Source organism: Dermacentor variabilis, chromosome 3, assembly GCF_050947875.1.
Source record: "Dermacentor variabilis isolate Ectoservices chromosome 3, ASM5094787v1, whole genome shotgun sequence".
In the NCBI taxonomy this organism is placed as follows: domain Eukaryota; kingdom Metazoa; phylum Arthropoda; class Arachnida; order Ixodida; family Ixodidae; genus Dermacentor; species Dermacentor variabilis.
This window is the reverse complement of record NC_134570.1, coordinates 81,717,313-81,745,268: the sequence shown is the minus strand read 5'-3', so window position 1 is coordinate 81,745,268 and position 27,956 is coordinate 81,717,313. Positions and strand designations below refer to the sequence as shown.

Genomic DNA, 27,956 nt, shown 5'->3' with positions numbered 1-27,956 from the left:
CGGTTCAGCGACAAGTTGAAGCGTCGATCAAGCGCGCCAACGTCGAGCGGGATGGCAAACATGGAAACTAGCGGGACCTACTCGCTAGCTGGCTTGTCGCAGCGGGACCCAGCGACGGCCCTCGACGCCAGTGCGCCGGACGTCAGCAGACGGCAGCAGCGCACGGCGCTGCTGGATTCGCTCCCAGTGCGCAACGTCTCCGCCAGAAGGCAGCGCGCGAAGAAGCATCGACGAAGCATCGAGGCGGAGAGCGTCACCACGAAGACGGGCGCAGAGGCGCCGGTGATCGCTTCGGGTGTGCCGCCGGATTCCTCGGCGGCCAACAAGAATTGCTCGAAAGTGCCGACGGGCTCCACCGTCGAACGAGTGGACGACTCCCAAGTCGTCGCAGTTCACTCCGGCTCCAAGGAACCGGAAAAAGGAGGAGCACCCGCTTCCACCACTCAGGTGAGGGTGCACCCGCGAGCAGTGGATCTAATCGCGAAATTGCAGTGATTGCGAAAAAAGAACGGCGCTACAGGACGGGACGATGTGTGAAAAGCTGCTGACAATGCGCGGTGCCGATGTACACTTGATATATTAACTATGGACGTTGAATATGCGGTCAATAAAACATAGCCAGTTAGCATGAGAAGCTGGAATTCGCGTAGCTGCTGGTTTCGGGCCTCATTCACAATGAACTGCAATGCAAGTCGATTTGTGGCGCTACTCTGGCGCTACGTCGGCCGCACTGTTCAAGTACGTATATATACGAGGACAAGTAAACAGACAAAAACATAGCAGCTGGATTACTGTCCAAGCGCGAATGCATTACATTATACTTAACCTTAAGTTAAGAGGACGAAATGCAGCTTAGAACTGCATGTAATGATGCACGGAGTGCAATAGTGTTAACAAAATGGGTTCTAAGCGTAGGGAAATGCAGTTTACTGACGCTGACACACAATGAGACGACGTGATGAGATTAATAAACGGCAGGGTTTGCTTTAGGTGCGATCCGGACGAAGAAACGGATAATTCGAGAATATCTGAGAAGAGGCCTCTTTCTTCCGGGGCAATGGCTTCATTAGGCTGACGACGACTATAACATTTGGAACGTCTCACTATGCATAAAAGAGCCACGGCCGAAACTCCTTTAATTGAAATTATCGTGGCGCGAAGCGTTATATTGTTCCTTATTTGCTCGTTTGCGCGACCTAAACGTTCTTGCTCCTCTGCCTTCGTTATACTAGTGTAGCGCTGCTTATCTTTGACTATCGACCATGGTGTAAGCTATAGAATGTCACAGCACCGCGCGATGGAGCTGCGGCGCCAGTCGCGGACGCCACCTACGGCAACAAGTTTAAAACTGTCGGGAAAGACAGCGCGCGCCACACCATATATAGGCCATGGGACACAGGTGCCTGGTCCTCCTCCGTCTCGCTGATCTGTGGACGCACGATTTTCGGCGCGCGTAAACTTGACGGCGACGGTTTGCCACAAGTGCTTTGTGTTGATGGGAATGTACGCACTCCGATCTGGATCATACTGAAACAAAATATTTTCACTGTTCGTACGTCGCAAAATCACTGCTAGCCCTGCATCGTTACGTCGACGTCGCGGAGCAAGTCACGAGAAAAAAAAAAAGCTTGTGTGAAGGAAATGCGCGTATAGACCTTTCCCTTCCTTTTTGTTTTTGCCTGCATTATCTGAGCAGATTTTAAATGTCTTCTAACGAAAAAGAGTAACCTGCCTGCGCCACAGCACCATCGCTACCGGTATGAGCTCGTGTTTGCCGTCTGTGCCGAACGCTTCTGACTCGTCTGGCCCATTCGCCTGCCCCCGTTGCTAATAAACCTCATAGCAAGTGGTGGAGGTGCGGGTTTCGACCACCCTGGAACTTCGGAGTCGCACTCTACCCCCCATCATGCCCGACGACGCATGCACTCCTTTAACTCCTCCAACGGCGCCGGCCACCTTGGTTTGTGCCGCTGCCTTGCGTCAGCCAGATCCCCCTATCTTCTCCGGCACAGATGACAAAGACGTTGAAAATTGGATCCCCTCTTATGAGCGAGTGAGTGCCCATAACCAGTGGAACGATGTTACCAAGTTGAGAAACGTCGCCTTCTATCTTACGGACGTTGCGAAACTATTGTTTCTAAACCATGAAGCCGACCTCACTTCGTGGTTGGTCTTCAAGTCCAGCTTTACCCAAGTTTTCGGTCGGCCGGCAGTACGAAAGCTTCGTGCAGAACAACGTTTGCGCACACGATCCCAAGAGGCCGGAGAGAACTTCGCGAGCTACATTGAGAACGTTGTTGACCTTTGCGAACGGGTGAACGCGTCGATGTCAGAGGAGAAGAAGATCAAACATATAATGAAGGGTATTCAGGACGGCGCGTTTCAAATGTTATTATCGAAGAGTCCTACACACTCTCGCTGAAGCGATAGAATTGTGCCAGCGTTACGACTAGTTGCGCATGCAACGGCTTCACACCCGACGTCCCACTCCGCCCACCAGCTCTCTGTCAAGCCTTGGAGTCGACGACAACCATGTTGATCTGTTCATAAAAAATTCAGGAATTCGTTCGCGCAGAGGTCGCCCGCCAGCTATCTTTGATATCTTCTGTCCCGGAACCACCACCCACTTTGCCTCCTACGATCCGCGACTTCATTCAAGAGCAAGTATCTCAAGCCGTTCCTCCAGCCTCTGAGCAGACACCAGTCACTGCATCTCTCACTTACGCTGAAGCAGTTTCCCGATCTCGTCCACAAACGCTCTTGCCGCCCTCTATGCATCGACCGTCGACATTTTTGCCGCCATCTATGCCGCTTCACGACTGGCAGCATTTTCCTCCTGTGCCGCTACCCGACCGATAAAATTTTCCGACTCCTAAACCACGACTGGGACCTTACCCCCACCAGTGGCGCACCTAGCTTCGATGACCGCCCAATATGTTTTGCTTGTGGTGGTGCTGGTCACGTGGCGCGCCATTGCCGTCGTTCCATGCTTCCTCTTCGGAACATCCGGCGAGCGCCACCTTTCCCAGCTCCGTTTTCCTCTTCGCCTTCCAGTCTTCCTACCTCTTCCTTTTCCCCTGACCGCCCAACCGCCTCTACTCGCCGATCACCATCTCCCCGTCGTCGCTCGATTTCTCCGATGCGGCGCCGTCCCGTGTCCACCGAGCAGGAAAACTGATGGCCACAGTTCCTGAGGCACCGAGGCAAAAAATGGACTACATTGTATCCTAAGAGGTCAAAATTTTAAATTATGGGGTTTCACGTGCCAAAACCACGATCTGATTGTGAGGCACGCCGTAGTGGGGTGGACTGGAAATTTGGACCACCTGGGGTTCTTACCTAAATCTAAGTGTACGGGTGTTTCCGCATTTCGCCCCCACCGAAATACAGCCGCCATGGCCGGAATTCGATTGTAATAGATTAAAAGACTGAACGTGCGAATTTTCGATAACACTTGCTGAACCATAACGGTTGAAATGCGAGAAGAAATTGCAATTTCTGACGTCACATTGACGCATCAGCCCTGGGGTTTCAGCACGAAATTCAAGGACGATAATGTGACAGTCATTTCCTCTTCTAATCAACCTGTTACCGCGAAATCAACGAAAGTGAAGCCCTTCTGGAATACTTTATCGGCCTAAACTGATTCAGTATTTGTGTTTAGTTTGTCTTTAGCGTTCTTTTAATGGAGTGAGAAAATATCAATCAGAGATAGGCGAAATGCTAGACACTTACGCATATATTTAATACCTGATTATCTTATGCAATCTAGGCGATTATTTGTCGCCCTCCCCCCGTTCTGAAAGCGATGCCAATCATCATCGTCTACAGTCAGTTAGAGAAAGTCAATTAAAACACTCAGTTTCTACATCCATTTACTAAATTCTTTTAACTTGCGTCGGTATAGCTTACACAAAGGCTAGACACAAACTAAGCACTGCAAAATGCAGCTTTACCGAACGTACTATACGTCTATGTTGCAAGCTACATATTTCACTAATGTTAAGTTTCATGCCTTCGTACTACCGACTCTCTTTATGCAGCCGGCAGTACAAACTGCAACTTTCAATACTATTTCTCTGAAGACACACCATTATGTCCAACCCAGTAGTTTTCTTGCGAGTGATATATATCTTGCGGTTGCTCATAAGGATTCGGCTGGTATAATAAACGAGCTTTAATACCTACAGGATAATTCATCCCTTAATGAAGCTGCACGGAAGGAGAATGATTTATGCATGATGGCTTCAGAAAACGCCGTGTTATTCTTGGCATTTTTTGGCAGAGATGAAGAGGAGAGATGCAAAATGCTACACAGCAATAGACGTAGCAAAACGTGAATAGCTCAGGCAAACTATATATAAGGGACTGTTTGTGCCTGCCACGTTTCGAAAGAATATGCAAATAAAATTCATCATTATTATCATCATATGTAATAGAACATCACATTACATGCGAAGGGTGCGATGTACCCAGACATTGTAGTACACATTGTAGTACAATGTACACATTCCAGTGGAATACAAAGATAGTTATCCAAGCCTTTGAGAAGTGCTTGGGTTCAACGCTAACACTGGAAGTATTAAGTGGCCAGCGATGGAGATCAGCAAAAGACGATTGGAGTATTGCCGAGGAGAAAAAGAAAACAGGGATCAAGACGGGACCAGCATCGTCTCTACCTCTTCACAGGCATATATAGGTAGCTCTACAAGATAAGCTAGGGATTGACGGTATTCTAGATTGCGATAATATATATGGTAACACGTGATAGTTCCTATTGTTCACACAGCATAGGTGACTGTCGCCACCTCGATTCAAAGGAGATACCATTAGCCATCATCATCGTCGTCCTCGTCGTCATCACCATCATCATATTGAATGTATGATAGCGCGAAACAGAAAGGAACAAGAGGCATGTACTGTTGACAACAGGGTATGCGTCTTACCAATTTATTGTTTCTTTGCTGGGATACATCCAAAACGCAGTGAAAATTCGTCCAAACAACCTTCTTGCTAAATCACCATCATAATCATCCGTATTGTCGCTGTATATAGCACATGCAGAAACATCGTGCTGCTGTGCAATATCTAAGGAACACTATCTGCTGTTGCCGTTGCCGTCTCCGCTGTTTCGGTGTTCCCTAAAACCGCGACACATTACCCGGACAAGGAGGTTGAGCCAGCGGTCCTCACTCGGTCGACCCTCTCCGAAATTTTTTTGCAGAGCATAAGGAGCCGTAAGCGTCGCGACAAGTCGTCCAAGGAACCCGCCGGGACAACGCCGACTGCCGCGGGCTCTTCCGCGAAGGACCCGCAACCAGCCGCGGCCGCCTCGCGCGACGGCACCACTCCCAAGCGAAAGACTAGCACCGGGAGCCACCGTCGGAAGAAGCGCGCCCAGGAAGGCGCCGCTCTGGCCGTAACCAACAGCGATGCATGTGGTGAGCTTGCTGTCCTGCAACCTCGTCAGCACTGTGCGCAAAAGGGCAGATCCAAACTTGTGACAGTCGATCCGGGCAGTGGCGTAATTAGGGTCAGCAGCACCCGAGGCGGTGGCCAGCTGCGACCGTCGAGCAGTCGCAGTGGGACACCGATCGTCGAGTCGGGCGGAGTTACGACGAATTTACCCGGATTTACCCAGCCCGACCCGTTTGAAGTTCGCACTGAATTCCGTGGTTTTACGTGCCAAAACCACGATTTGATTACGAAGAACGCCGTAGTGGGTGATTTCGGATTAATTTTGACCACCAGGGGATCTTTAACGTGCCACTCATGCAACGGACATGAGCGTTTTTGCATTTCGCCCCCATAGAAATACGGCCGCAGCGGCCGGGATTCGATCCCGCGACCTCGTGCTTAGCAGCGCAACACCATAGCCGCTAAGCCACCGCGGCGCGGGTAAGAAAATGGCATTGACGTTTCACTTCGTCAACGTCGGTTACGCGCAAGTGTATGGACGCCCCGAACGGGCACAGTGAGCACCACAGCGTCGAAGCACAAACCGAAAGGGCGCGACCGCGGTCGCGGACGCTGCTTTGATCTCGATTGTGCGACGCCTGTTGTGCCACAGGGAAAGCGCAAGCCCTAGACATGCAAAGAAACGCCGCGAACATGCAAGGCGAGCACCACGGCCTCGAAACACAAAGGGAAACGACGCGAACGCGGTCGTTACATTGATCTCGACGGAGCAACGTACGCCTGGTGTGTCGCATGCAGAGTCGCAAATACCCGCGACCCTGCGAGGAACCCGCATGTTTGCGACACAGGTGTGTCGCAAGCATGCCGGTTTCTCGCAATCTTTACCCGCCGTGGTTGCTCAGTGGCTATGGTGTTGGGCTGCTGAGCACGAGGTCGCGGGATCGAATCCCGGCCACGGAGGCCGCATTTCGATGGGGGCGAAATGCGAAAACACCCGTGTGCTTAGATTTAGGTGCACGTTAAAGAACCCCAGGTGGTCAAAATTTCCGGAGCCTTCCACTACGGCGTGCCTCATAATCAGAAAGTGGTTTTGGCACGTAAAACCCCAAATATTATTATATTCTCGCAATCTTTGTATTTCACTTAGTTTAGAAATGACAAAATATGCTGCACTCGATCCAATATTCGCCGGTTATTTTTCTCAAACATTCTTATTTGATTGGACTCGCAACTTTCGCTGTCCAGACGTCCCTTGCACTCATATATACCTGTAAGGACTAATGAGGCGTGAACGTTGTAAGGAAGCAGATCAGTGTGCGGCACAGTGCTAGCAGAGGTGAAAACAGCGTGCATTTTCAATGGCTAAACAGATGTCAGCTACAATGACCGTAGCTCCGGAGGCTCGTGCGTCGAAGTGAGCCGCCGCTCTGCGCAGCTCCAACCTGAAGACGCACGAGCGGGCTGTCCAGCAGGCCCGAGAGGCGGCGACGAGGCAAGGCCTTGAAGTCCTCTCATGGGAGACCTGAGCCCGGGTGGTCAAACGTTGCCGGATTTAAAATAATGTTGTTTCCATCCATCCATACAGAAAGTTAATAAGTAATACGAAGGATGAATTCACAAGTTTTCGTACGTGCTGTTGGCCATTCCTGCTCATTTATTTACAAATACTGCTGCTTTATGCAAGACATAGCAGGGGTAGGTGCAGATAATGAACAAGACTGTATTACAGGACAGAAAAAAGAATTCTGGGCCTTTACTCGCCGCAACCACGATCTGATTATGAGGTACGCCGTGGTGGAGGACTCTGGAAATTTGACCGCCTCGGGTTTTTAAACGTGCACCTAAATCTAAGTACACGGGTGTTTTCGCGTCTCGCCCCCGTCGAAATGCGACCGCCGTGGCCGGGATTCAATCCCGCTATATATACCTCGTGCTTAGCAACCGGACAGAACAGAACAAAGTTAGTATACAATGTTTAATTTGTAACCTGGTCATGTAAAAAAAAAAATTAACGAAACGATCAAATGGAAGGTTACACAGAGAACCATCGAATTCATTCCATGATTCAACGGTTAAAGGAAAGGAAAGAAAATTTGTAAGTCCAGGAAGGGCCTACAGGGCACAACATTTAGCGGGCGCAGGCGCCTATAGTGGGCCGGACAGAAAAGCTACAAAACTTGATGGGCGCTGAAATGACCGACGTTGAACGCGTCCACTATCTTGTGTAGGAAAGAAGCGCATTCACAAGTCCGTCATGTGCGTCAACGAAGAAAGCCATAAGCGGGCAGCTTGCAATGTCGGCTAACAGTTTCGATCGTACACCTGGCAAATGAACCTAATCGCCCTTTCTCTTCTTTTATTTTCTGTTTGTTCCCTGCTTCAATTTTGACAATGTACGGTGAAAAGGGTGGTGACCATACAACCATGTACAGCAGAGACATACTCAAGAACCGGGCGCACCAGAGCGTACGCCAGTATGACAACAGCTTGCACTCCATCGTGGCATTTTTCTTTTTTTTTAAGCTCTAGGTAGCCACGTTTTATCTGTGCATGCGCACATATTTGTTCTGCCTGGTCATGCCAGTTCAGGTTAGACGTAAATTTTGATCAGAGATAGTTTAACTCGTTCGCAATAAATAGTTATTACCATTGAGGTCCGTACTCGGAGTGCAAGTGTCGTTTTTGTTTTCCTTTTCTTTTTGGTAAGGGTCAAGACCAGTGTTGAAATTAATTTGTGTGTGCCACGGGTCGTCCCACACACAGAACATAAAACGCATTGTTAAGCGTATTTTGACCGTGAGCGACGGCCATGTTAGTGTATAGGACACAATCATCGGCGCACAAACGAAGTTTAGCAGGGGTGTTAGCAACAATATTAATTACGTCATTATTATAAAGAACATATAGGAGAGACTTAAGGACACCGTGTGGCATACCTGGGGACGTATAACGTAAAACTATTCCATTCTAAATTTATTGCAAGCTCCTGACATCAAACTTACGTAACCGCAGACGCAGGCATCGAGTGGTCACCCACAGCGTTGTTTGAACAGCGCACCCAAACGCTCTCCTCGTTTATAGAAGTCTCGCTTTTGTTTGCTTTGAACGCAAATAGCATTGCGTATACCGTGACAGGTTTTTCTTGTCGAAATGGCGGGCATGAGGCAAGGAGCGCGCCCTAGTGGAGAGGGTTTCAGCTAGCGCAGTAAGAGTATAGATAACCGGATGGGAAGGGTGGTGCCGGCGTCGGCGATTGGTCCGATTCCCCTCGCTTAGCTTGCGGTGGCTGGTCGAAAATTGCGGTCGCGTGCAACGGAAGGTTAGAAATGCCGCCAAAACAGATCCCCAAGAAGCAAAAGTTGCCAGAGCGATGTCGTATACGTCCAAAAAAAGCCTGCACAACGCTATACTGCCGTCCAAAATTGCTTTAGTATATGCAGAGAAATTCGTACTTGCTTGCAGCCCCTTGCAGCTAGTGCCAGATCAATCGGTAGGCAATCCTCTTTTATTTGTTTGGAAACCAGGCACTCTCCGGCTATTCTGAAAGAAAAACGTTTTGTTCGGCATATTAATGTGTTTTTATTGCGTACGCGTCACTTTGACATGCTGAATATTCCCGATTTTGTGACGTCCGTGGCAGACAGGCGAAGTGGACGCAGTCCGAAGAGTTTTGACCAATAGCGTAGGGCTCATGGCGAAAGAGGATTGGAATCGTAAAGATGCTTTTTTTTGTTGTTGTTCTGCCTAATCATGCATAACCAATGTGTACACGTCAGATCAGATGGAGAGTTCTCGCGGTTTTCGTGACGTCGCGTGACAGAGAGGCGAAGTGGGGACGGCCCGAAGACTTTTTCACCAATCGTGAAGGGCAGGAATGGCATAGAAACAGATTGGAATAACGTTACGTTATAGCGCCCCTGAAGTTACGTCAACAGAGCGGGACAGCGCATGCTTAAATTTAACAAACTGAAAACGCCATGCGCAAATATTTAGCAATTCAATACAGCAGTTTTGTATCTTTTAGAAATGCGCTCAGCTTTACGAGAAGTTAGAAGTTAGGAGGTACAAAAAGCGAAGGCCAGCAACCTTTTCTAATATGTCCAATACCTGCTGTCAGGAACACTTCTATAACGTAAAAACTTCCGTGTGAATGCAGGTCAATATGTACAAAAACTCGAGCTCTCAAAAAAAGAAACGCCTAGAAACTAAAAAGCAAGTGAGAGAAATTAAATTCTGAGTCTGTGTGGCGCAGAGGTGCAACTTGAGTATAGGAGACGCCGTGGTGGACTGTGGAGAGTTCCAAATTTTGACAACCTAAGGTACTTAGCATACACCGAAAGCTCGGTGCACAATCATTCTTGTATTCCGCTTTAGTATTACTGCAGCCCTGACACTTGAGAACCGAACGCATGACCTCGCGGCCAGCAGAACAACAAAGCAATGACGATTGTACCAAACCTTGTATATAATTAGAGTGCTATTGTTTATACTTAATCTTTATTCAACCTTAACGAGTTTACAAATGTGAAAAAAACGGTACGTCGTACAGATCGCGGCTGCCACTGTTGAGTCGCGTTAAAATCTGTAGGAAATATGTTGGATGCTGTGGTTGGCACGACAAGTCCTACGCGTCAGATCGGATCGTTTCCGCGACAGGCAACTGAGCAGCCATCTTCCCGGTGCTCGGACTGTCGTCACCTGCTGGAAAGAGCTATTAAGAAGACCCGTTAATTGGATGCGGCTCACCGTATACGAAATGCTCGTACGACGAATCTGATGTTTCTTACGCACCACGTACACGGCTGATCGAATGACTTCTCACGCACGTACACCCGCGTGTTCCCGTACGCGGTGCAGCGCCCCGGCCGGTGTTTCCCGTCACCGCGGGGGAAGGCGCGACTGCAGTGGCGCCACCAGAAGCGGGCGGAGAACCTCCGAACGAAAGCCCTCCTGTGGCCGCGTCGGGCGTGGACGTGGGTCGACCCTCCATCATGAAGTTGCCGAGCAGCGCAGCAGCATCGCAAGTCACAGCCAACGTGCGTAGGCGACAGTCGACTGTGGACTTTGGACTACTCTCGCCAAAAGACCTCAACGAATGCGATATCGGAAGGTCGAGCCTGGTGGGTTGCGACATCGGACGACCTTTCGATTAGATGTGACATACGGTCGAACGCCTTTATAAGGAAATGCTCGGGGCTTCCGAAATTATTCGCTATAGGGGTCAGTTCGTTGCAACGATTGCGCGCACCGTACAGCTCGGAATAAAACCGGGACACAATTATTCTTTCGTTATACAGGTTATTTCGTTGTAGGAGCGTACGTTGTAGATGCTCTCGTGCATATATATCTGTAGACTGTCTATAGACTTTTCGCTGTAAATTCTGACGAAATTCCAGTAAAGAGAAGCATATGTAAAGCAATGGCCTTGCGCATATCATCGAATAAAAGCTAGCTTCGCCCAGAATTTATTAAAGCAGCCCGTCAAGTCAAGCGCAAATGTTTATACACGGTTTGGGGGAGCTCAGAAAGCGTAGAATTTCCGAGAAGATCGCGAGACCGCAATCAGTAAAACCGAACAACACTGTTGTTCGCACAGACCATAATAGAGGCTGGAAAATACCAAGCGGCGTTCCGGGGCTGCGGAGATGTTCAGCTTCTTTCTCAGGTCCCGCGCGGTCCGTAACCTTTCGCCATTGACTGTACGTCGTAGCTAACGCTTTCGTAGCATTTTACCGCCAGTAAAATCCCCCTCTCTTTCTTTTTTTTCCCTCGCCTGCCAGTCTCCTGACGGACTGGCGTTGTCTGGCGAGAAGCTGCGGTCATCTAAAGGAACGTGCCAGTTCGCCGCAGGCGTGACAGGCGGCACTCCCTCGGAACTTGCCGGCGGCTTCAGCAAGCAGTTAAGTCCGACCGGGCCCAACGCCAGGAAGCGCCGGTTGTCGCTGGCTCCGCGACGGTTCAGCGTTTTTTCTCACGTCACCTCGCCCGTCGGCCCGCTTGCCTCCGCTTCGGCAAACGGTGAGCGACGCGTCACTTTGTCGAGGACCTATCGTGTTGAGCTGTCACCACACGGGAAATGCTGAGGTCACGCGTCGCGCCGAGGCCTCGTCGCCATTTCGTTTTGCGCGTTTACACGTGCAGGAATATCGCGGTGCCTTTCTTCCGGACATCGTCAAATTCCGCCACATTGTCGAACTCGCCATCTCGTCAGTTCTGATTGGCTCACAGGGCTGCTACGGCTTGTCTGATTGGCTAAGAAAAATGCCAACATGGCGGAAATTGACTGTATCTGAGAACGCGGTAGTCCAGAATAGCGCCCTCGTCTCGGACACGGAATCTTGCCGTGGGCTCGAGACGAAGCCGCAGCTGCTGGCGGACCGCACTGAACGTGGCCAGTGTGTACACTCTTGGTCGGCGTACGAAAAGAAGCATGCATGGAGAACATGGCGTAGATATCATTTGTGTATTCGAAGGTCTTCTTCTTTGCTTACACCGAATGAGTGGCCGCGCTTATTGGTCTTCCTTTTCTACATTGTGTTCAAGAAGCGAGGCAGCGCAGGCCAAAGCGTTCACGACACACCAAAAATAACGTTTTCGCAGGGCGGAGAAGGCGTACAAAACCTTGGCGGGCTTGGTCTGTAGGCAAACAGGTCCCACATCACCGCGAGCGTGGAATTTCCCGCAACCTTATCCCTGTAGCACTATTTTCAGGCCACCATATTTGCTCTATACCCACTCTCAACATGTAAAAGAGGAAAGAGCGATAGGAATTATGATAATTGACGCGCACAAACTCAAGTTATCGGTTGCGTAAATTTCAAAATAAAAGGAAATTGGGAGCCACCTTCAACCCGAATTTCCACGGCGATATACACTACATTTCACTCTCCCATGACGTCATAGTGTGTGGCGCGCAAGAACAGCAGGGCATTAGTGGAAGCCGGAGCGCCAGGTTGCCAAAGCTTGCTCAGCTTGTTGATGGCGTCGTTTCCTAGATTACAACACTTTCCGTGAGGTGGAAGTTGGCGCGCCATGTGATCGGCGTGATTACGGCGTCGTTTCCATGGTTACAACTTCCGCATGGCTGTTGTGGTCACGTGCGCTTCAAAACCGCGCGTACTCCAATTTATGGGGCTCGCCTTACTGAGCGATTCCGGACTAATTTCGACCGCCTCGGATCCTTTAATGCGCACCTAAATCTAAGTAGACGGCGTTCATTGCATATCGCTATCACTGAAATGCGGCCGCCAGCACGGGGATCGAACCTGCGACCTCGAGGTCAGCAGCGCAACGCCATAACCAGTGGGGTATACCGTGGTGGGTCCTCTATGAACGGTGGATGATAAAGGAATAAAATGCAGCGAATAGAATTTTTACGTCATACTGGCCTAATAAACGTTTGGCAAACACCACCTGAGAACTGTGAACGCAGTATTCTGAAAGGTGTGTGGTGCTTTATAACAATAAAAAAATTTTTTGAGGTTTTGCGGGCCAGAACCACTATTTGATATACAATACGCGTTAGTGGGGGACACCGGATTGATTTCGCACAAAGCACTTTTTTAGCAGCTTGAAATTAATGAAAGGGTGAACTATAAGTGTTCTGCTAACAAAAGCGCCCGTTTTAGAAATTTTTCAGAAAAAGTAAAGGTGTAGAGAAAGGGTGTAGAGACATTCAATCCACCCTCGAGGGTATAATTTCCCTGAGTATGCAAAAGTTCTTTACGTGCACCAAATGCACGATATACGATCGTATTTCCATTCGATCGTACTTTCCTGAAATTGTGCTCCCCAGATACGAAAAAATATATATAAATGTTACATAAACAAACACCCCGATGACACTAAGTTTTGAGAAAACGGGTCTATTGCTTTGACTAAATGCTTCTATCGCAATCTCGTGCTCATCGTGTTTATGAAAAACGCGTACTTTTATATTTTCCACTGAGTTTGCGAGAACGCAGGTTCACCGTATACGTAGTGAGGGCTAACTAATTTACAAAAACATTCTGTCCTCCAGAAAAAGTTTGTCAGACTACTTTATGACTTGCCATATACAGCCATACACACAGTTTCTTTTTCAGAAAACAAACATTATTGCAGTAAGAAATCTCTATAACCATAAGCTAACACTAGCCTTCAAACGCGAAGCACTTGAAAATAGAATATTTCTACGCTACTTACCATCACTAAAAGAAAATGTTTCCGTATACAGTACCGCCACAAAGAAAAATAGGATGTTATAACACCCCCGGGCTAACTATTCCAGTGAAAAACTGTCCTTCACCCTGCCCACTCTCCTGAGTAATTACAACGAAAGTATCTCTGAAATGTATGTACAAAGTACCTAAACTTTCTCATTGGTAGATATTTGTGTTTCATTCCTTGTGTCCATTTCTTACCTATGTATGTTTTAGACGTTGATTTCCTTCCTGTAACCTTCTCTTACTGCAGCCTTGTAGAGGGGGCTGCGGTTCGCTCGTGTAGCTTTTACCTGCAGCCTCCTCCATCTTCTTCTGATGGGCAATAAACTTATTATTATTATTATTATTATTATTATTATTATTATTATTATTATTATGATTATTATTATTATTATTATTATTATTATTATTATTATTATTATTATTATTATTATTACTTTCAAGTGGAAGTCGACCGGCTGCTTGATACCGCATTCCCTTCCGCAGATTCCACCATTCCTACCAGTGACCCAGCTAAACGACGCCTAAAGCAAGTATACAATTCTACAACGCATATTCTTACCGCGCACTTTAACGGCATCGATGGCCTGTTTGCCGATACGCTAAAATAGCCCAAATGCCGACTTCGGCATTTGGGCGATGCAAGGAAGTAACCGCTCGAGTCCACTAGTAACGGTGTTACCGTGCAATGTGCTTTATCCGCCGCTTGAAAGTGTGTATAGCATTTCAACACCTTTACTTGTGACCTAAGGGTGCAAATTATATTTCACACCTTTAAATGAATAAGGGTGTAAATCGGTCTGCACCTCACACACTTACACCCTTTTGGGTGTGCGAGTTATGCATAAACGTACATCCTTTTTTCACATTTAAGGGTGTAAACTATATTAATGTGCACCGCAAGCTTCTCGACATTGGGCTGCACTTAACGGCGAACGTGATTTCATAAATAGCGGCCGTGACTTTTCAGCTTGGTGTGTTTTGTCATTGGTACCAGACAGCGCCAAGGATAGCAGTAGAGGTTGCTTTGAAGAGCTTGCGTAGCAATGCGCATATATACGACGGCACAATGCCATGACCTGACGCGCGTGTTTGCGTTAGGCGGTAAATCGTCCGAAGTAAGATGTTAACAGAGATTCTTAGTAAGCTATATAGATGGACTGAATTCATACCTCTGGGGTGTACCAGAGTTAGGTACATGGGCAACAGAAAAGCGGTGCCAAGACAAGCGCAGCTGTAAACCACATCTCATCGCAATGCAGGGCACAGTTTTATAAGCACCAGGCCTTCAATGCCCGTCGTCACCACGTTGTGACGATGTCCGCATGTCTTGTCCTCAGCTCGTAGCGCTTCGTCTGCAGCGAAATCAAGAATCCAGATGACGAGTCTGCGATATCTTTTTTTTTTTTAATCTTCTAAGCCCTTCTGCCTGTCTTATTCCAGGGGCTGATCTCCCCCCCCCCTGCAGATTATATATAATCCAGGGCCCTCTTCCCCTTCCCTGTCCAGCAAGCACGGAGCACAGCCGGCTGCATCTCTCTCCCTCGTCCCACGTTTGATGTGATGCGTTAGCGATACGGCCGGAGCCTTGTCGAAGGTGCCGTTTCTGCGGGGTCTTGGTGGCGCACGATACCCGTTCACACGAATACTATACGCGTGCCGACGTGTAGACACCCTCGCCGATTCGTGCAAAGTGCACGATCGGCGTGTCAGAATAGTGGCGAGGCACGCGGCATCGCCGTTATGGTGACGCCTGTGCGGTTTGAGAAAAACAGTCGGTGTGCTCGTCAAGTGTAGTGACCGACTGTCGACGTCCCGTGCTTCGCTCGCCCAGGGAGCACGACTCACTGCGCACGGCGTGCCTGCTGACCTGCTCGCTGGTGACGATGTCCGCCAGCGCGTCCAGCATCATCACCAGCGCCGCTACGGACGCGCTCGCCAGCAATTCCATCGTGTGAGCTACGAGCTATGTATACGCCGCGTATAGAAGCGAACTCATACGAAGCGCGAAGGACGGAGCAAAGAGGTAAGGAACACGAACGACGAGGCGCTGTCGTCACTGTCGTTCGCGTTTCTGTCCTATTTGTTACATCCTTCGCGCTGCGGCGACTTCGGAGCGTAGCTAGCCCGAGTCAACGCCATAATATAGAAGTGACTGTAGCTGGGGCTCTAACACTGTAACCACATTCCGTTTCATACTTAGCATGCAACGATGCGAAAGCTATACGCAAGTAGTACGGTCATAGAACTACACCACTTCGCGCGTTTCGCGGTGCAGGTGTTTTTATAATCTGTGACACCTTCTACGGAACAACTAGTTCATGTATTGCAACTACAATTAATGAACGTAAGGCTGCCTCAAATGACGTATTATATGTGAACGCTTGTGCTTCTACTATGCAGCCTATACTTAATGTTTTGATTGCGAGCGCAAGCGGTGCACTGTGGCCGCATGGTCTCGGAAACGTGTCGCTTCGCTCGTTCGGTGGTGACTATAGGCTCAGATATAGGCGACGCCTTCCGTCTAACAAGTACGCCACATTTTGAAACATCAGACTGTGGCAACAGCTTCCGTGATGCATAACTATACGTTTCTTACATATGTGACGCACCATTTTTAGGCCACGAACGCAAGCAGTGAGATAAGGCCTCGTCGTTTGTGTGACGTTATTGTTCGGTTCGCGAACTTTCTTCTTCTTTGCCCCTCTGACTGATCCTGAACGTGCTCATCTTCGGCTAGTGACTCTATCAGGTTAAGCACTACATGGCCGCTGGCGGTTGCACAAAAACACTCCCTGAAGCTTGAGACTGAATAGAGGAGGCTGTGACAGTACAGGGCCGTGTGGTGCATAACGCTTTTGACTTCGATCCTGAGGTTTCATGTTTGCTAATGCTATGCATAGATATCGTTGCTATTATTCAACAATAAACGAAGTTAATGTTTGTCGTGTTTGGTGTATGACATGTGTTTGAGCATCATAACGTAGTTCAGATTCAAAGTATCGACAGCGTGACTTTTTGACCAGGACAAGCGCCGGCTTTCAATTGGGAATATTTATTGCAACTTCTATATAGAAAATAGCAAACGATATATGCGGCATACGGCGCCAGAAAATAATAAGCTTACGCTGATTTAATTGTAGGAGAGCACAAAATGACCTTGAATATTCCTATTTTCCATGATGTCTAGATGGTTGGCATGGAGAGGGACGCTCTTCCGTGCGAATAAAGATTGTAGCCCGTCGGGAAGACAGAACCACCGAGCATTCCGAAATTCGGAACGCTTAGTTGAAATCTAAAACCTGCGCCTGGCTTCAAAATTAATACGTTGGGTACAGTTGAGGCAGCGTAACTAGGTCAGCATGCCCGTATATTCATTTCATAATAGCCACAATGAAAGTCGAAGCTACATAGGGAGGCGTGGGCGCACGTGTCTGAGCGAAGACGCCATCCCGCGGGTGACACGGAGCGCAGGGAGACGTATACACGTTCGCAGGATGGGCGTTTCGGGTCACTTAGCGCCTACAATGCAACTTCCGCTCCAGTGCCACATAAATGTAAAAGAAAGTGCGGGTGTCATTGTCACCGCCTTTACCATCCGTCGTAAAATTAGCGTGGCCTAAGAACCGCGTTCGCTGGCGATGATGTTACAATGCGATGAACATTCCTTGTCTGCGTCGGGCACTTTGAATCTATCTATCTATCTATCTATCTATCTATCTATCTATCTATCTATCTATCTATCTATCTATCTATCTATCTATCTATCTATCTATCTATCTATCTATCTATCTATCTATCTATCTATCTATCTATCTATCTATCTATCTATCTATCTATCTATCTATCTATCTATCTTGCAAGCACTATTAATGTACTTCATCGTTTTCATATCAACATAGCCATCATCAACCCTGATCTTCGGCTTGTTCGCTCTTGAGCCGGAATGTTTCCTTATTGGAATAAAAAGCGCTTGGCATCTTGGTCGGTCTCTGTCTCACAGGAAGAATTTTATCCTAATCAGTGTCAGGACGGACGGACGTGGAAACCATGTCAGACAGCGTGCGGTGGACGTGCTCATGTAAGGCTTGGTTTGTGGATGATAGATAGAAATAGATTTGTGCAAGGTATCAGCGGCCCGAGAAATTTCCTCGAGAACTTGGGAAATAAACGCCTTGCCACGGTCACTCAGAAGAACGCGAGGAGCTCCGTGGCGCGAGACGATTGAGCGCAAGAAAAAGTCACCGACCTCAGAAACGGTATACGAGGTTGAATAGGTGCTGTCTGGGCATGTTTTGGTAAACGGTCGACCAAAGTGACAATCCAACGGTGACCGGAGGATGTCAAAGGCAAAGGACCATATAAATCAACGCCAACAAATTCAGAAGATGCGACCGGGCAAGGGAGAGGTTGTAGCAAACCGGCAGGAAGTGATGTCGATCGTTTGCGGTGTTTACATGATGCGCAAGAGGCAAAGCACTGGGCCGCCGTTGTAGATAGCCAGGCCAGAATCAGCGGGCCTTGACGTGGTCGTAGGTCTTGTGGAATACTAAGTGACCAGCCGATACGTCGTCGTGAAATGCCTCTAATTCGCAAAGGCGAAGGCAGCTATAGGTAGGACTGGAACCCACGGGTTACCTGTCGGGTAGTAAACGTAGCAGTGTACGACAGCATCTTGAAGGCAGAACAGTCGAAGCTGGCGTCGCGAGCGGCTGTTGGGTGGCTCGGCGAACCCACTAATGCGATACATGAGAGTTCGGCAGTGGCAATCGGCCCTCTGAAGCAACACAAAATCGGAGCATGATGAAAGCGTAAGTTGGTCCAGCTGCGTTAACGAGAGCTGGTGTGAGGCAGGCGTAGCGTCGGAACGACGTGAGAGCGAACGTGCGCACCGAGACAATGCGTCAGAATCGTAGTGACTTTTGCCAATATAGATATATCCTTTTACGTTAACCCAGTGGTCCAAAGTGTCTACTACTAGCTTGAGCGACTAGGTATGTGCTCGTGGTCACGATACTGTCGTAGTCGTTCCATCGTCATTCTAGCTCCGTCATCCGACTCTCATCATGCCGTCGTCGTCTCGTAGTCATCTTATCATCGTCATCACTTCAGAAACGTCATCCAATTGTCATCGTGTCGTCGCCATAACGCCTTCATCCTTCCATCGACGTCATTCTTGTATCGCCATTCAATCGTGATTAAGCTGTCGTCATTTAATCATACCCGCCGCGGCGGCTTAGCGGCTATGATGTTGTGCTGCTGAGCACACGAGGTTGCGGGATAAAATTCCGGCTGCGGCGGCCGCATTTCAATGGGGGCGAAATGATAAAACGTCCGTGCGTGTCCCGTGCATTGGTTGCACGTTAAAGATCCCCTCCCCTAGGGGTCAAAATAATCTGGAGTCCCTCACTATACGTCGTACCTCATAATCAAATCGTGGTTTTGACGCGTAAAATAAGCTCAGAATTCATTCATTCATTTAATAATGAATCTGCCGCCGTTGTCATGCCATCGTCGTCACTGCGTCGTAATCATACAGTCATCGTCGCGTATTCGTTGTCATACCGTCCTCGAGATACCGCCGTAGTCGTTCCATCGTCGTCATTCCGGCTTCGTGATCCGATTCTCGTCATACCGTTGCTGTCATGTCATCGTCCCCATATATACTCGTCCCCATTCCATTGTCCACATGTAATTGTCGTTACGCTGTCGTTGTTACACCATCGTAATCATTTCATAATCGTCACCCCTGTTGCGTTTCGCCTGCGACACGTGGTTTTGCCGGCGCGACTGCGGCGGGGCGGCAGACATTTTGGCCCGATCGTCGTCGCCGCAACACTCATCGCCAGGTGTTTCCAGGCGCGACTGCGGCGATGCGACCGCCTAGGGATCATCCTCGCATTCCAGTCATTGTGCCCGAAACAGGCGATGCCAAAGCAGGGATCTCATTCCAGTTATTGGGCCCGAAACAGGCGATGCCAAAGCAGGGATCTCGTTCCAGTCATTGTGCCCGAAACAGGCGAGGCCAAAGCAGGGATCTCATTCCAGTTATTGGGCCCGAAACAGGCGATGCCAAAGCAGGGATCTCGTTCCAGTCATTGTGCCCGAAACAGGCGATGCCAAAGCAGGGACCATCCTCTCATTACAGTCATTGTGTCCGACCGGCCGCGCCACGACAGGGTGCTACGAGATCGTGCTCGACATGGTGCTACGGCATCGCTACGACAGTGTGCGTCACCATTAGCCCATTGTACATTCACGTGCTCGTCTTTTGAGGGGTTCCTTCTTGCCCTCAACTGCGAGAGTATAAAAACAGCTGCCCCCGGACGCCAAAGGGAGGGCTCCGATTTCTTCTGTTGAGTGAAGTGCTCTCCCGTCTCTCTACTACGGTCAAACCTGACCGCCAACTCTTTGCGATGTTAAAATAAACAAGTTGTTTCGTTGTTACCAGTCGACTCATGCTTTGCCGGGACCTTCGGATGCTTCCAGTTGTACCCCAGGCCGCCAGGCCAACGCTACCCTTGGGGCTTGCGACCCAGGTACAACCACGGGCGTCAGCGCCGAGTTCCCAACAGATCGTACCAGCAACCAGATCCAAACATCTGGTTGGCAGCGGTGAGATCGCCTCCGACTTCAAACAACTGTCTGCCAGCGGTGAGATCGCGACAACGGAGCCCAGCAGCGAAGAGATGCAGTTGACTGTATGCTGAGCAGCTCAACGACGATCCGGGAGCAGTGCAACGAGCCCTGTGTGACGACTGGTTGCCTGCAGCGGAACGACTGCGCGGAATTCCTGCCTGCGAGGTTTGGTGAGTGCGGGACTTTCTTCTTCTGAGCTTTGCCAGGCTTTTGTTAGTGTTAGAAACAGAGCTGGTAATTGTGGTTGTCGTTGCTGCCGGGTTAGTTGCGGCAAGACAATAATAAGCAGTAGAGAAAGCAGCATTCAGAGCAGCCATGGATTTGAAGTCGTTGCGCAAACCGAAATTGTTGGAGCTTGCAAAAGAGTTGGGTCTGGATGTCTCAGACAAACTAAGAAAACCTGAACTGCTAAAGGCTATTCTTGAGTTAGAGGCTGAGGATGACGAGCTGTCGGAATGCCTTGAGACTATTGAGGAGAGGTCAAAAAGACAGGAGCGCGAACTTAAAGAGCAAAAAGAAAAAGAAGAGCGTGAACGTAAAGAACAGAAAGAAAAAGAAGAGCGTGAACGTAAAGAACAGAAAGAAAAAGAAGAGCGTGAACGTAAAGAACAGAAAGAGCGAGAGCAACAAGAGAAAAAAGAAGAGCGCGAACACGCTTTGGAAATGAAGCGTCTCGAGGTAGAGATGGAACGCGCTCGTAATGGAAGTCAGGCACACGGTGCAGGAGAACGCGTATTGTTCAAAATGACGGACCTGATGCGGCCGTTTAAGCTTGGAGAGGACATTGGTTTGTTCCTGGTTAACTTTGAGCGAACGTGCGAGAAGCAGGGGTTCTCTCGGGAAACGTGGCCACAGCGCTTGCTCACTTTGTTACCCGGCGAGGCGGCCGACGTAGTCGCTCGCTTGGATAGAGAGGAGGCAGAGGATTTCGACACAGTGAAATCGAGTCTTCTAAAAAAGTACCGGCTGTCTGCGGAGGCGTTCCGTCGGAAGTTTCGGGAAAATGAGAAAGGCAGAAGTGAGTCATATACAGAGTTTGCGTATAGGCTTATGTCGAACATGCAGGAGTGGCTCAAAGAAGAGAAAGCGTTTGGTGACCACGATAAAGTTCTGCAGTGCTTCGGGCTAGAACAGTTTTATAGTCGGTTACCGGAGAACGTGCGATACTGGGTCTTGGATAGGCCAGACGTTTGCACGGTGGCTAAAGCCGCTGAGCTAGCCGAGGAGTTTGTGACGCGTCGAGCTCGCTGAGCTAAGGACGGTCAAAAGGGTGAATTTGGCTCGAAATTTGAGAGGCCGAAGTTCACACCCATGAGAGCAAAGGGGAACACGCGTAGTGCGGATGCGAGTGGAAGCAGTGCGACCGAACCTAAGGAGACGGCGGCAGCCGAAGCCGAACGCAGAAAGCGGTTCGAGATGAGGCGAGCGGGCGTTTGTTATACGTGCCAGAAGCCGGGTCACTTTTCGGCGCAGTGTCCGGAAACAACACCAAAAGTTGTGTTTTTTTCATTAGGCAGCACTGACGAGAACATGAAGCTTCTCGAGCCTTACATGCGAGACCTCCTCGTGAACGGGAAAGAGTGCCGAGTGCTTCGCGATTCCGCAGCTACGATGGATGTAGTTCACCCGTCTTACGTAGAACCCCATATGTTCACGGGCGAGTGCGCATGGATCAAGCAAGCCGTGGAAGCTCATAGCGTGTGTCTGCCGGTAGCAAAAGTGCTTATTGAAGGACCTTTCGGAGCGCTTGAGACAGAGGCGGCAGTGTCATCTATGCTGCCACCCCAGTACCCGTACCTATTTTCAAACAGGTCCGATCACCTCCTGCGCGAGAAGGGGCTTTTGTTTGGTGAAGCTAGTGTTCAGGCCTTAACCAGATCGAAGGTTCGGGAGCTCGCTGCAAAGGCGGTAGTTGCGGGGCCGACGTTATCAAACAACGAAAAAGGGTCAGAGGCGCAGCAAGCTGATATTCCGAGCACGCCCGAACTGAATAAACTTGAGTCTGTAACGTTAAAGGCGCCAGATACTGGAGAGGAAACGCCCGACGCGGGAAAGTTAGAAGAGCTATCTACTGATTTGCTCATCGCGCCGACGTCAGACGGACTTGATAGGTTGCTAAAAGTCAGCCGGACGGCTTTGATAGCCGAGCAAAAAAAGGATGGCAGCCTGGAAAACGTGCGCTGCAATGTCAAAGAAGGTATCGCCAGGAAAACTGCGCGTTTTGTGGAAAGAGGTGGAGTCCTGTACCGGAAGTATCTAGACCGCCGAGGAGTGGAGTTCGATCAGCTGGTCGTGCCTCAATGCTATCGTCAGGATCTGTTGCGCTTGTCACATGGGGGTTCGTGGTCCGGACACCTAGGAGTTAAGAAAACTAAGGACCGTCTCTTGCAAGAGTACTATTGGCCAGGGTGTTTTCGGGACGCAGACCATTTCGTGAGGACATGTGACACTTGTCGGCGGGTGGGCAAACCAGGGGACAAATCGAGGGCGCCGTTGAAATTGGTACCTATCATTACGGAGCCTTTTAGACGGCTCGTTATTGATACTGTGGGACCTCTGCCGGCAACAGCCACGGGGTACAGACACATTTTGACTGTGATCTGCCCAGCGACAAAGTTCCCTGAAGCAGTGCCGCTTAAAGAACTCAGCTCAGTTGAGATAGTTAATGCACTACTGTCCATATTTGCGCGAGTTGGTTTTCCTGCAGAAATTCAATCAGATCAGGGCACAGTGTTTACTAGCGCTTTGACGACAACTTTTCTCGAAAGGTGTGGGGTAAAGCTGTTACACAGCTCAGTGTACCACCCACAGTCGAATTCCGTTGAGAAGCTCCACTCCGTCATGAAGCGCGTGTTGAGAGCGTTGTGTTTTGAACATCGAACTGACTGGGAGCTGTGTCTGCCTGGGGTGATGTTTGCTTTACGGACCGCGCCGCATGCGGCTACGGGGTTTTCGCCAGCTGAACTGGTGTACGGTCGCTCGCTTCGATCTCCGCTTCGCATGCTTCGAGAATCATGGGAAGGTAGGGGCGACGACCCAGTCGTGGTGGAGTACGTACTTAAGCTCCTCGAACGCTTAAGAAGGGCACAGGAGTTGTCAGGTGAAGCAATGACAAAGGCCCAGCAGAGGGCCAAGGTTTATTATGATCGGACAGCCAGGGCCCGTCGTTTTGAGGTTGGCGATGAGGTCATGATATTGCGCACGTCGCTAAACAACAAACTAGACGTGCAGTGGGAGGGCCCAGCGCGAATTGTTCAGAAACTGTCGGACGTTAACTACGTGGTAAGTCTGCCAGGAAAGCGGAAAGCACAGCAAGTTTACCACTGTAATCTGCTCAAACCTTATAGACAAAGGGAAGCAGTGGTGTGCCTGATGGTAAACGTTCCTGAAGAGCTTCCGGTCGAGCTTCCGGGACTAGGCTCAGTGACGAACAGGGAAGACACCGGTCAAGTCATTGGTGACCTTATCAGTAAAGCACCGCTGTCGCCTGAGCAGAAAACCGAACTACACCAGCTATTACAAGAGTTTCAAGGTCTGTTCTCTGAGAGGCCTGGTAGGACTTCTGTACTTACTCATGATATAGAACTTACCTCCCCAGAGCCAGTACGATCCAAGGCGTATCGGGTGTCACCCCGCCAGAGCGATATTATGGAGGCTGAGGTAAAGAAAATGCTACAGCTCGGTGTTATTGAGGCAGGTGAGAGTGATTATACCTCCCCTTTGATTTTAGTTGAGGTACCGGGCAAGGAACCTCGTCCTTGCGTCGACTACCGCAGGCTTAATTCCATCACTAAGGATCAAATTTATCCGATCCCTAACATCGAGGAGCGCCTTGAGAAAGTTAGTAGCGCTCAGTTTATTTCCACCCTAGATCTTGTCAGGGGTTATTGGCAGGTTCCACTTACAGAAGAGGCTAGTAGGTATGCGGCGTTCATTTCACCAATGGGAACATTCCGTCCTAAAGTGTTGAGTTTTGGTTTGAAGAACGCGCCATACTGTTTTTCAAGTCTCATGGATAAAGTGTTGCGGGGACAGCAAGAATTCGCTTTACCGTATATAGACGACGTAGCGATATTCTCCGCATCCTGGTCTGAGCATATGACACACTTGCGGGCAGTGCTAACCCGCCTGCGCGAAGCGGGCTTGACAGTCAAGGCTCCTAAGTGCCAGTTAGCACAGGCCGAGGTTGTCTACCTCGGTCACGTGATTGGTCAGGGTCGTCGCCGCCCCTCTGAAATAAAAGTGGCCGCTGTGCGAGACTTTCCGCAACCACGCACCAAGACCGATATTCGGTCGTTCTTAGGTGTCGCCGGCTACTATCAGAGGTACATCCCTAGGTACTCTGATATCGCGGCTCCCCTGACGGATGCTCTAAGAAAGACAGAGCCTCAAACAGTCGTCTGGGACGAGACCAAGGAAAGAGCTTTTAGCGCCCTAAAGAGTGCCCTAACAAGCCAGCCTGTGCTACGATCGCCAGACTATACAAAAGGGTTCATTGTTCAGTGCGATGCTAGTGAGCGAGGCATGGGCGTTGTACTGTGCCAACGGGAAAATGGAGAAGTAGAACACCCCGTCCTGTATGCTAGTCGTAAGCTGACCAGTCGTGAGCAGGCGTATAGCGCCACCGAGAAAGAGTGTGCGTGTCTCGTGTGGGCCGTTCAGAAATTGTCATGCTATCTAGCCGGCTCGAGGTTTATCATTGAGACGGATCACTGCCCTCTCCAATGGCTGCAGACCATCTCTCCCAAAAATGGCCGCCTCCTGCGCTGGAGCCTCGCTTTACAACAATATTCCTTTGAGGTGCGTTACAAAAAGGGGAGTCTCAACGGTAACGCCGATGGCTTAAGTCGAAGCCCCTAACGTAGGAATCAGCCTCAAAATTGTTTGTTACTGATGTTTTTCTTCCTGAGGCAGGATTTTTTTTTTAACATATTGCTTTTGTTTAGTGTTTCAAAGTGATGATATGCTTTCTAGTGCAATTTTTCAATTTGTGGACGCGTTCTGAGTGATGCTAGACTACTGTAAGGAACTAGGCAGTGGTATAAAAAGGGGAAAGAGCCTGGCAGGGCTTAGTGAGGGTTGTGCCGTGCTTGCTGACTGAGCGGTTGAGTTTCAGCGTAGTTCTAACGCTTGCCGGGAACGAGAACAAAAATGTGAACTCTCCCGAAGTCACTTTGCAGTGTCCCGTGCGAACCTGAACGAGAGAACGAGGCCTTCTCTGTGCGCTGCGCTCAAGAAACGTCAAGGGACGCCCGACTTCGGTTATGAGCATCATCGAGCGACATCCCTCCGGACAGCGGATGCAGTCCCCTGTCCATCGGGATCTCCTTCCCCCGGCGGGGCGGTCTGTTGCGTTTCGCCTGCGACACGTGGTTTTGCCGGCGCGACTGCGGCGGGGCGGCAGACATTTTGGCCCGATCGTCGTCGCCGCAACACTCATCGCCAGGTGTTTCCAGGCGCGACTGCGGCGATGCGACCGCCTAGGATCATCCTCGCATTCCAGTCTTGTGCCCGAAACAGGCGATGCCAAAGCAGGGATCTCATTCCAGTTATTGGGCCCGAAACAGGCGATGCCAAAGCAGGGATCTCGTTCCAGTCATTGTGCCCGAAACAGGCGAGGCCAAAGCAGGGATCTCATTCCAGTTATTGGGCCCGAAACAGGCGATGCCAAAGCAGGGATCTCGTTCCAGTCATTGTGCCGAAACAGGCGATGCCAAAGCAGGGACCATCCTCTCATTACAGTCATTGTGTCCGACCGGCAGCGCCACGACAGGGTGCTACGAGATCGTGCTCGACATGGTGTTACGGCATCGCTACGACAGTGTGCGTCACCATTAGCCCATTGTACATTCACGTGCTCGTCTTTTGAGGGGTTCCTTCTTGCCCTCAACTGCGAGAGTATAAAAACAGCTGCCCCCGGACGCCAAAGGGAGGGCTCCGATTTCTTCTGTTGAGTGAAGTGCTCTCCCGTCTCTCTACTACGGTCAAACCTGACCGCCAACTCTTTGCGATGTTAAAATAAACAAGTTGTTTCGTTGTTACCAGTCGACTCATGCTTTGCCGGGACCTTCGGATGCTTCCAGTTGTACCCCAGGCCGCCAGGCCAACGCTACCCTTGGGGCTTGCGACCCAGGTACAACCACGGGCGTCAGCGCCGAGTTCCCAACAGATCGTACCAGCGGTCCGATCCAAACACCCCACTGTCGCCATGCGGTCGTCGTCATACTGCCTTCGTCGTTCCACCGACCTCATTCCTTCTTCGTCTTCCCATCGTCGTCACTGCGTCGTTGTCATGCCGGCATAGTCATGGCCGACTCTGGCGAGCAAGCGTCATAGCAAAGTGGACGAACCGTTAGAGAGTGTATGTCGCATATCACGAAGCAAAGGAAATCTCAAGATGACCACTACGGATTCTAAATAAACTTATCTCAAGCAATGCGGTGCGTCGCTACATTGCTTGAATGCTAATAACGTCACAATCACCGTGAGATGCCTTCTGTCAGATTTTTTTTTTCTCGGACGTATCGCTGTTGAAACCTAGGCGCATCTAAACGCTTATCTTAGAGCAGTGCCGGAATAGCAGTGCGACTCACGACTTCAAATCATGTACGGCGTCGCTTTGACCTATATGGGATCTTCGACTGGTAGCACGTAAATGTTTATCTAGTCGTAGCTTGCGGAAAGTGCCGTTTGTGTTCAAACATATTTCAAGCAATGCAAACAGAACAGTGTGGGAACTATGCCGCAAAGCCCCAATGTCTTTTCTCTCCCTCTTGTTTCCTCAGCGAGAAAGGGCTCCGAGGCCTGTCGCGTGGCTGGTCCTGGTGACACCCGCCTCGATCTTGTGTGCCGTGTCTTGCTGCTCTGCGCTCTACTTCTTTCACCTGAGCGACGGTACGCGCTTCAGTTCCCTCTTATGAAAGCCACTGAAAAAGAGAATTATGCCGTAGGGCTTCAACACGAAGGGCACTTTAGTTGACCGTTCTCAAAGCTGCCGATGTACTCCAGTGTTCGCGAATCCTAGTGATGTCGAATTTTCAAAGATCAGTCCAAAGTACGCGGTCCAAAAAGAAGGAATATGACTGCTCTGTCAGCACTCTGCTCTTCTACTAATGAAAAGTTGATGTTGTTTACAGACAAACGGTAGAGGACAGGAGGACAGGTCGAGCGAGAAGCGCTACAAACGCGCTCAGCGCCTCAGCTCGTCTCACCTTTCAGCGCTGTTCCCTGTAAATGTGATGCTTAACCAATGAGCTCGGATTCAGAAATGCTGTTCCATCTACGGACCTGCGCGCATCATGTGCCTAGGTCGCCACTATATGGCCGCTTATCTTTCCTATAAATGCACTTTATCTTGTAATTGTGTTTTCTTGTCAGCAGTAAAGGTCAGTTGTAGTCAGCGTAAGCACTGCTCACCCCTTTCTACGTATGTGTGACTGGTGTCAATCGTGTCGTTTGCATAGCTCGACGTCTACACTGAACTGAACTGACAACCGGCTATAGTTGATAATTATTCATTACAAGTACGGTATGTCTACATTGAGCTGGGTGCCTCAAATGAAGCAGCGGAAAGCTTGTTGGCTGACCATTATAGCGTTAATGGCGTGTCACTGCGTCATAGCAGCATGCATACGATCATCGAGTCGCTTACAAAGATAGCTCGGAGTCAAGTCTCGATCTAGTGAGATCCAGTAA

At 49.6% G+C, this 27,956-nt stretch overlaps 2 protein-coding genes across 2 annotated transcripts in view; both read left to right on the top strand.

Moving 5' to 3' along the window:
* LOC142574583 (uncharacterized) lies at window positions 1-27,181 on the top strand. Its single transcript, XM_075683633.1, has 4 exons — window positions 1-447; window positions 5,225-5,441; window positions 10,276-10,538; window positions 27,047-27,181. The coding sequence occupies exons 1-4, from the start codon at window positions 52-54 to the stop codon at window positions 27,179-27,181; spliced, it is 1,011 nt and encodes a 336-aa protein (XP_075539748.1). The 5' UTR covers window positions 1-51.
* A 21-nt stretch (window positions 27,182-27,202) lies between these two features.
* LOC142574582 (uncharacterized) overlaps window positions 27,203-27,956 on the top strand; it is a 10,901-nt gene continuing 10,147 nt past the window's right edge. Inside the window, exon 1 of the mRNA XM_075683632.1 lies at window positions 27,203-27,207. Within this exon, the coding sequence (XP_075539747.1) occupies window positions 27,203-27,207 (5 nt within the window). The remainder of the gene's footprint in view (window positions 27,208-27,956) is intronic.